The sequence below is a fragment of the Bombus pyrosoma genome, linkage group LG7 (genome assembly GCF_014825855.1).
Source record: "Bombus pyrosoma isolate SC7728 linkage group LG7, ASM1482585v1, whole genome shotgun sequence".
Classification (NCBI taxonomy): domain Eukaryota; kingdom Metazoa; phylum Arthropoda; class Insecta; order Hymenoptera; family Apidae; genus Bombus; species Bombus pyrosoma.
Genome location: NC_057776.1, coordinates 17,778,067 through 17,788,171, shown reverse-complemented (window position 1 = coordinate 17,788,171; position 10,105 = coordinate 17,778,067). Strand labels below are relative to the sequence as shown.

At 35.0% G+C, this 10,105-nt stretch overlaps 1 protein-coding gene across 7 annotated transcripts in view; it reads right to left on the bottom strand.

Moving 5' to 3' along the window:
• LOC122569298 (F-actin-monooxygenase Mical) overlaps positions 1 to 10,105 on the bottom strand; it is a 100,877-nt gene that overhangs the window by 66,485 nt on the left and 24,287 nt on the right. For 4 of the 7 annotated variants that reach the window (XR_006317395.1, XM_043730132.1, XM_043730137.1 and 1 more), the window contains exon 1: positions 4,376 to 4,512. The exons of 1 other annotated variant lie outside the window; for it this stretch is intronic. Coding sequence is in view for 5 of the 6 variants with exons in the window: in XM_043730132.1 (XP_043586067.1) it covers positions 4,376 to 4,465 (90 nt within the window). In the remaining variant the exon portion in view is untranslated. Of the gene's footprint in view, positions 1 to 4,375; positions 4,513 to 10,105 lie in introns of those variants that run through there. 2 more of the 7 variants (XM_043730135.1, XM_043730134.1) reach the window with 1 other exon arrangement.

Below are 10,105 nucleotides of genomic sequence, written 5' to 3'. Positions count from 1 at the left end.
TGTGTGTGTGTGTGTGTGTGTGTGTGTGAAATCTATAGAATTCAAACTACCCGCCAACCGACGTTTTTACTTTTGCTTTGCTTTACCGGCGATCGTTTTTGCCGAATAGATCAGATCACGAGAGAAGAACGGTAATTTAGAACTTAGAAAATCGATTCTCGATTTTCCAGAATTGATCGTCTGATTTACCCAAAGGATTTACGTTATTACATATAGATTTATATATTTATATATTGTATTTCAACCACGTCGTGTTAATTATAATTATTTACATCAGAACATCTAGGTAAGCGCGTTAAGAAAAATTGATTGCTCTAGAATTTAAATGGCCGTGTAAATGAATGTCGGTTTTTAGAACATGGCACGGCGACGATGGAACAGATAAAGGCCGCGGAATGCATAGAAATAGAGATTTTCAATGGCGTGAAAAGCAACGAAGAGGAACGTAAATTCGCCATGTCGATGAACTATGCTCGAGCTATGGAAATCGTGCTATTTTCATCGGCGATTAACCGAAGGCTGGATAAAAGGAGGTAAAACGTATAGAGGATAATTAGAAGTAGCGAAATGAAATACGCTGGACAAGCTTAAAACGTACGAAGAAAATTACGAGTGGCGTTTAGCAGCTGAATCGATGAAATATTAAATTCCTCGCACTGATAAGATTAAAGCTTGAAGTTGTAAGCCTTGTTATTAATCGATGACTTCTTATTCCATGATAACGCGATTTATGCAACATACACGTAAACTGGTTATACCGTTATGTTCTATAATTACGATTATATAAAGAGAGAAATGACGAATCACTGTTAATAGTAGCATTAACGCGGGTTTAAAGTTACCGCGTCGATGAACTCCGGATTTCGAACCGCGTTGATTAAATATAATCGAAGACTCGCGCTGTGTCGCATTGATGAACGCGATTTAAAGGAGACGGAAGACGGAAGACGTGGAATGCGTGAAAATAAAAATTTTTAAATAGCATCAAAGGTAAAGAGAGAGAGAGAGAGAGAATTTTAACAAATAGACGAGCGTACAACAGCGGATATTCTTATACCAAATTCAATTTAATTTAGTTCGCGATCGTTGCATGCTGCGCGGTATCGACGAACATCGTGCAATGGAAAACATTGAAGACTAGCATGCAACGTACGTAAATAAAAGTTCTTAATAGCACGTAAGATAGAAAAGGAAACTTGAATTTGCTAAGTGAAATTTACATGAAATCGCAATTACAGAAAAATGTACAAGTCGCTCTAAATTTATGGCTCCTTTAAAGTATAAAAATGTACTTTTAAAATCCATCTTACGTAAAAAGAAAATGGAAATAAAACGTAGTTGCCTCGCACAGTCGATTAAATTCACGCGTAAGCATTTTCTGCTCTACACGATCAATATTTACTATAACGAAATGAATGAAGTTTGAAATTGCATCGTGATAAAGCGAAACGTAGCTGCTTAGTTGCGATAAAGATGATACAATTTGATGGAAAGTAGCAACGTGGAAAATGCAAAACGAGCGTAGGATACGAATGATTTTGATCGAATCGATAAGAATTTAGATATCGTTGCTGGTCCACGTGCGATCGATCGCGACGAAATTTAAAAGACCGTTGATACGACGTGACATAAAAATCTAGAAGATAGGAAATGTAATTGAAATATAGGACGTTAGAAATTATTACTACGCCAACGTAGGCAGATAAAAAAAGATAAACGCTTGGACGACTGCCATAGGATTTGGTAAATTCGTAAAATTGTGAAATACTGAGTTTGTTTATTATTTTTGGCGAACCGTGATTTAACAGCGAATTTCATCGAAAACGCAGAAATTACGTGAGACGTACGAGCTTTTACGCGAAACAACATCTATACAAACAGCTCTTTCTTTAATATCAACCGAGTACTCTGGAATAATAATATTTCTATGGTTTTGATCGAATATTAATTAAAAAATAGATCGACCTTAATGATATTGACGTCCAAAAATTACGAAGCAAAAGATAAAAAAAAAGGAGGAGAGAAATAATTCATTGCATATTTCGATAAACGAAGAGAGAAACATGTATCCGCATTTAAGGTCGTTATAGTTTGCAACAATTAACACGTTACAAGGTGTTTCGATGTTATCTATCATCGTATGGTAAAAAATCATTTGACGAAAGATATTAGCAATCTGCGAATGAAACGTTTAACCTCGACAAGCTTATCCTTCGAAAACCATCTATCTTCCTTAAACATGTTTTTCTTGTTATACAAACCTAGTACGTAGCGAGTATAGAAAAATTTCGTTCTTTCACAAACATATACACTGCGGTTCAAAAGACCGGAGCGCTGTTTGCTTTCTGCACAAAGCAAATGTTTCTCTTACGTCTTTCCGAGACACAAGAACAATTACAATTAATATCCAGCTTTTACTTTTCAGTACAACTGATTATCAAGCTGTTGATATTCGCGGAAATTCATATTCTTCCGAATCTAATTTGAATCTGTAATTAACGAAACAGAAGTTATAGATTGTAGATAGAAAGTTGTTTTATTCGGTTGTCGGGGAAGTGTCTTTCTTTTACAGACACGTCTTTTACAACGACGCATCTTTATACAAACATGAAACTTAATCTGTCGAACGTTGTAATTTTTATTTCGATAGAACAAAATGGATCATACGTAATTCGATAAAATAATGTAAAACGAAAAATGTCGCGCATCGATTATTACCTTCTAAAACGGAAGAAACTTTTCGCACGACCTAATAAACATCGCAAGCGATGCTTTCGATATTTTTGTGTATATTTCGCGCATTTGCGTCTTGAAACCTCCTACAAACGTAGAAAATCCCACGCTTTAATCACAGTTTCAATAATACGCAAGAGTAATGTTTACAAATAGCTGTTGTTATTTCTCGATGAAATTTTACCACGCGTCAAACTTTTCAACAAAAGTGTACATTTTTCAACTTATCCAACTTAATCTTCTTTATTATCGCGCTACGAAATTGTATCAACGTTTCTTCTCTTTTTTTCTTCTTCTGCTTTTTTTACGATAAAAGATACAAACCAAGAACATGTTACGTATGATAATGATAATGATTTAGCGTTTAATAAACGATAAGGCGGCACTCGAAAGAATAATTAAACGCGATATTCGCACGGTCGATAGAGTCATCCAGATTTTTAAACACGTTCATTGAACAAATATTTTCTTATCTTCGAACGTACGCTTAACTCGAGTAAACCTTGCTCGTTTATTTTGATAGCTACGCTGTCCGTACGACAAATCTACAAACACACGCTCCGCTTTATTAAAATCTCTACAATATATCTAACTTAGCGAATATACAAGTATGCGCATAACGTGTACAAACAATTGTTCTATGGAAACAAGACCTCTTCTTATTCAACGTTCTATCGTGAACTTTGCCGACAAATGCTATTTTTAATCTGCTCGGCGATCATTTATTTCGACGAATGATTCATATCGATAGTTTGCATTGCTGTGCGTCGCTTCTTGTACGCGTAATAGAAACATTATGATGTTAAAAGACGGGATTGTTTCGAATAGAAGAATATTTGCGAGTAGATTCCTGTGTGCTTATATAACGGTACAAAGATAGGAAAATAAGTACGCAGTCGACACGGAACTGAAAAGATTTCAATAAAATGTTCCACGCAGCGTGTTTGAAAAATATTCCATGTTATTCGATTTTATTTTTGTTTTCAGAATATTTGCAAGTACGTTGCTGGGTTCCGAGACGCCACTGAAAGAACAGCAGAATATGCATGTAGCTATTGTATCGATTTCCGCAAAAGAATTTATGTATAAAAATGCTCCATATAAAAGGAATAAAATTTCCATGCAGAATTTATACTTTTAAATGTTATCAAACGTAGTAAGCATCCCATAAGAAATTCCATAACTCGTCTAAAAAATACTCTACTTTTTAAATCCTTTTTGCACATTTCTAAGAAAAAGTTTCTGCCATTCAGTATGACACCAAAGTACAAACATAGTGATCGCACAAATGAGGAACGATTTTTACAAAAAAAAAAAAATTCTTTAACGTGTATGGTAAAGATATTGGATTGGCAACTAAGTGTAATTAATTGTAGATTAATTGTACCAGTTAAGGACCAAGCCATGCGAAAGAAAATTTTCTATTCTTCCAAAGAATCTATTTTTTTTTTTTCTAATCCATTAGTATCTGTATATTTTCACTTTTTTTTAACAAAGAATTCTAGCATTTCATCTATCGTTCTCTTTCCGTTGATGAGATTTTTCTGCGCGTTGGTTGAAAAAGACTCGAAGCTATCCAATTTCCAACGAAATCCAAATGGACGAACGAAGGGCAAAAAGACGAAAAGAAATGAGAACCTACCCGTTTATCAACAGGTATTTCACCGCAAAGAGAAGCCTTCTCGGTCGCAAATTCTCGAGTTCGATGCTGACGACGAAACGGTTGTTGCATCAAATGGAACTACCACTCCACGCCATGCGACGTCAGAAATACGAGACCTTTCGGGTGGCAAAAATAGAACCGAAACACGTTAGTCTTCTTTCCGTCTTTTCCGGACTCTCGATGCGTTGAAGTTACATCTAAACGTAGCTCGCACCATTCGCGCTCGAGTCAATTAAATGCGGAACATGATTCACTGGACGATCTACGAGAGATCGTGATGCAACGATCCTTTCGATATCGACCACTGTGCCTCGAGCGAATTTATATTTTCTCGTTGGAAGAATCGGCGAACGCTGGGCGCCGATTATTTTGAAATTTCGACGAGTTTCGACTTTCAGAAGCAAACGTTACAAAATATCAGAAGTAAAATGAAGATTTCTGTAAATTGAAAATTCGAATTTAAAAGGAAATTTATATCAGCTCGTACTAGCAGCTTCTACAAATATCGTTTAATTTTAAATCCCAATCACTCGGGATTATCGAAAGCGAATTGAAAGTCAAGGTAAAACTAAAATTTCTGTCGGTGTAAGATAGAAATTAATATTTTTTCCAATCATTTTTATACAATTCCGTAGGATCGATGGAAATGTATCTTTTAATTTAAGAAATTTAATTTAAGAAATTTTCACCGTGAAATTTGAACAAATACTTTCTATCGTCTTCGAACGAAGAATATGTCGGTTAATACATGGATTCGACGTTTCTTCTCTCGTTTCTTTGTCGTTTATCGAGTAAATAATGGTACATCGAGATTTCGTTATTTGTTTAATGGACTGGTTGCTTGCAAAATTGGCTCACTTTTTCTTTTTTTTAACAAAGAGCTCGTTTATCGATGATACGCAGAAATTTGATGGTAAACTGAGTCACTGGATATACCGAAAAAACGTAGCACGAGAAAGAAGCGATTCTGCGGGATAAGATAAATCGAAATTCTAAAACAAACATGTTTTAAAAGAGATTTCTTATTTCCGAAAACAGATCAACTTTGCAAGTAAATCGAGTGCGTGTATGTTTGTTTAAATGTTCCAGCTTTCCGATAATTCCCGAGAATGAAGAATTTTTGTAACGTCGATCTAGGGATCGTGAAATACTTAAGTTTCTAAATAAACTTGAAAAGAAGATAGGAAATATTTCGTTAATAAATTTGTTGCGTGCATCAGCTCGTCTATTCGTTCTAAACGTTACGTAAAAACAATGAAATTCTAGTAATCAAAGTAATTAGTTGTCAGATGCAACGCATGCCGATGAAGAAAATCGCATAAAAATTGCGAATGGATTTCAATGTTGAAGCGTAACTGTCATTTGCATTCGTAGAGTTATATTTACGATTGCTATTTCTGTCGCAACGTACACCGCTGATAAAACGTATAAAAATGGAATTATTTTCGTAATAGAATCGAAATTACCGTTGATATGCCACCGATGAATAATTCAAGCTTATTATCGATATTTAATATCGCTGCGAAATGTTTCAATACAATGAGAGGAAATTATATTTAATTAGAGGAGAATACGAGCCGAGTAAATTAGTGACTTTCGTAAGTGCGGTCGAAATTAGTAACCTCGTTCGATATTACTATTATTGCATGGTAACGTATAGACGAATTGCTGCATCACAAATTACACCGCACAAGCTTATTTCTACCTTCTTACAAGATTTCCACGGATCGTGTTACGTAATGCTCGGTCATCGTTTAAAACTCAATCTCAATCTTTGCAATTTCCTTTTCCTCTTACAATAACACCGTAACTAAGGAATTCGAACATTTTCCATGGAAAAAGTATCCTCCGTCGAATTTGTTTGAAAATTTTCTCGATCTTTATTTCGCACACATATTGTATACATTCGCGGTAGTTTCGTTGAGAAACTTTGTTAGAAAACATTCGACGATTGCGTTTTCGTTATTTTCACTTAGAACGTGGAGTATAATTTTTTACATCATCATCAGTCTGTTAGTTATGGTACGATATCGATAAATAGAAATTTCGTGAAAATAAAAAGATGAATTTCGATCGATCTTAATCCTTAGATATTACTGGATATTTTTCAAATTAAAGAGATCTAAGAATTTAATTCGCATTAGAAAAATATGTACAGACATGATATTTAAAAGAATATAATTTAATCAATTCCACCAAAGAGCCATTAAAATCTACAGAATTATATTATAGAACAAAGTCGATAGATTAATATTTTTTAAGAAATATTTAGTATAAAAGAACCACCCATTCTTCTCTTTATTCTTTCACAGAATGAGTCAAACAAATCTACGCGGAACCCTATATTCTGGATATAAAATAAAAGGGCCTTTAAAATCTACAGAATTATATTATAAAACAAAGTCGATAGATTAAAATTTCTTAAAAAATATTTAGTATAAAAGAACCACCCATTCTTCTCTTCATCCTTTCACAGAATGAGTCAAATAAATATACGCGGAACCCTATATTCTGGATATAAAACAAAAGAGCCTTTAAAATCTACAAAATTATATTATAGAACAAAGTAGATAGATTAAAATTTCTTAAAAAATATTTAGTATAAAAGAACCACCCATTCTTCTCTTTATTCTTTTACAGAATGAGTCAGACAAATGTACGCGGAACCCTATATTCTGGATATCTTTTTTAAATATATGGAAAGAACATCGTTCCCAATTACAATAATAAATCGAGTTTCCGCGTAATCTCAAACTTTCGTGCGATTAAAAAAGTTTCAGTGGAAACAACTGAAGCAATCGCGCACACATTGGCTCGCCAAGCTTCCTTCGTCCATCGATCTGTTTGCGATCATTAAATTTTCCATTCGCCCACATGATCGATTATACGATAAAAGACCGACTTGGAAGGAAAGCGTGGGTGTCGCCGATTTTAAAACGTGGGTGCGAAACACATCGATCGACGATGTTTTTAATAATACATTTGCTTGATCATCGTTTCATTCGTAGAATCATTTCGATTCGCAAGAAAAAAAATTAATATCGGATAATATTTTTCTCGCTGGCAATTCGTCCGTCATTCTCACTCTCGATCGTTAAACCACTTACAATTAACGTTTTCACGGAGACTGGCACAGTAGCAAGACAAAAAGATTCCGTGACTCAAGGTAAAGATAATGCGCTCGAGACTCGGTACTCTTGCTAGTCATTAGTCATTACACGTTCTGTTGCATGTCTCGACTGTCTCGACTAACGTCGAACGACCGTCCAACAACGAATCGAACGAGTTTCTTTATGACTGTTAAATGAATCTGGGCAAACAAGGTTGCTGCGAGCTACTTTGGCCTGCTTTTGTTAAAAGCAATGTCTCAATCGAGGAATTTCGATCTGCGAAAAAGCGTAGAAACAAATTGAATTTTTCTTTTCTCTTTTTTTATTTCGCCTTCTTCGCTTTTAATTTTTCAATTTTTTAATCCTTTTAATTTTTCATTTTTCATATTTTTTAAAATTTGCAAGCCATAGCAATTGTAACATGTTTTTAATCAAAATGTATTTCTGTTCTTAAAGAGTTCTTCGAACGAACATGACATCCATCGTAGCTTATAAAATGCATCGTTCATAAACATTTGCTAGAATGATTTTATTAACGTAATTTTTATATCGGACATCTTATGCGTCTTAACAATTTTATGATTACATTTAGTCATTTATACCTTGTTTACCTGTCTTATGTAACCAACTGCAATGTTATCTTTCTTCCGTGTTTTACATGTTAATTCTAACGCACGTTCAAAGATCACAACAGAAGAACACGATAAATCATTTCCTATTTGTACGGTTAACTCGATCCTACGTTATGAAAATCATCTTTCGGCTCGATTTCTTTCCAAAATATTACTCGTCACGACATTTAAACGTCCAGGCTATTCAAACGTTGCTCGTCACAATATTTGAATTTTCAGTCTATCCAAATATTGTTCGTCTTAACGATTACCTACACCTTTAGCTTTCACGAAACTTCTTCAACTTATCGGCTGCTATCAAAAGACTTATCGTTTAGATACCTTCGAGTCTAACAGCTCCTTTTCACATTGAAATATTCCCTTTTATTCGAAGGATAAAGAAACGAACAATAGTATGCATATCATACTTTGCTGCTGTGACTCTGATCTTCAATTTCCAATTACTGCTCCTTACGCTTCTCCTATTTAACCATAAAATGATATGGAAATTACACGAGTAATAACGACGTTCTTATTACGTCTTTGTGCCGTCATCTTGGCGCGCGTACGCGAGAAATGTTCAATAAAATAATATCAATTGAAATTTCACAATTTAACAATTATCCATATGTTCCTTCGTCTCTCTGTTTCATTTCTTTTTCCAGTCACGTTTTCCATAACGTACAATATATCTATTATCGAGACAGACAGCGTTATCAAGTAGTATCATCGTCGTCACGTTGGTAAAACTTTATCGGCGATTTCTATTCGCGAAACGCGATAACGTCGACAAAGATAATCCGGATGATGGAGGAGCCCGAGAAAAATATTTTCCATCGGTTATTCTAGAAGTTACATTTTTGCTCGGCTACGTGGGAGGCGTATACCAAGAATAGAGATTAGAACGGTATTCCGATGTTCCAAGCGACGCCACTAACACGATAATTTCTAGCATTCTCGTTTTTCAACCTGACCCACGATCTCTCGTGTTCTCTCGTTCATTTGTCGCTACGCCAGGTATAATATTAGACATTTTATTCATACGTAGCTTTGTCGTTGCCTGACGCTCGAAATCTAAATTGTTATAAATGTGTGTGTGCGTATGTGCATGTGTGCGCTAACGTGTTTCGTGCATACGGTGTCCTTTGTATTTTCATTTCTTTCTGTTTTGAAACAGCAATTAACTGACATGCGTGAAATGTCTCGGATAAAAATAACGTTATGTTTTATGCATATAGTCGATGATTTCGCAACACCATCTAACAAGTAAATTTCTCTCCCGCTTTACGGAGTTTTAAGTGTGTCACGACGAATAATTGATGGTATTATGGAAAACTGCGCTACAAGCGTGATTTCTTTCCAGAAACAAGCTAAATATATAGAAGGGCGGATGAGAATTTCTTGTACGTTTTCCTGAAGATTTTATGCATCGGTGTAACGATGTATGTGTAACAATGTCTGGAAAGATACAGATCTTTTCATTAAGGTTGAAGTCACACATTTTGTTTCAAGTTTAATCACATTGTTCTCGGATTAAACATTTAACCATATCGTTTTCCCCTTGAAGAAATAATTTACTAATACCGTTTACCAATATCATTTGCTAATTTAACGTATGACGATCCTGATCGATCGATCGAGCAATCTTTGCACGATTTTTCTCGCACAGCTTTAAACTAGCTGCTGTTATACAAAAGCAATTATTAATACGTACTGGTAAATTAACACGTACTTTTCCTGTACTCGCGTATGTACATTAATACGTAATTATGACTTGTAAGATTCCACTAATAATATTAACTGAATTGCGTAAGAGGGCTGAGAAATTATTCTCACGGTGTTTCGTTAAGCCTCGCAAATAACAGTTCCTGAGAACAACAAGAACCACGATATTCCACAAAGAATTGGCATGATTGAGCTGCGTATAAAATTGTCGAAAGGAGAACTGCGCCGACTTAGAACACGCTGGTTACACAGGTTCGCCTTGT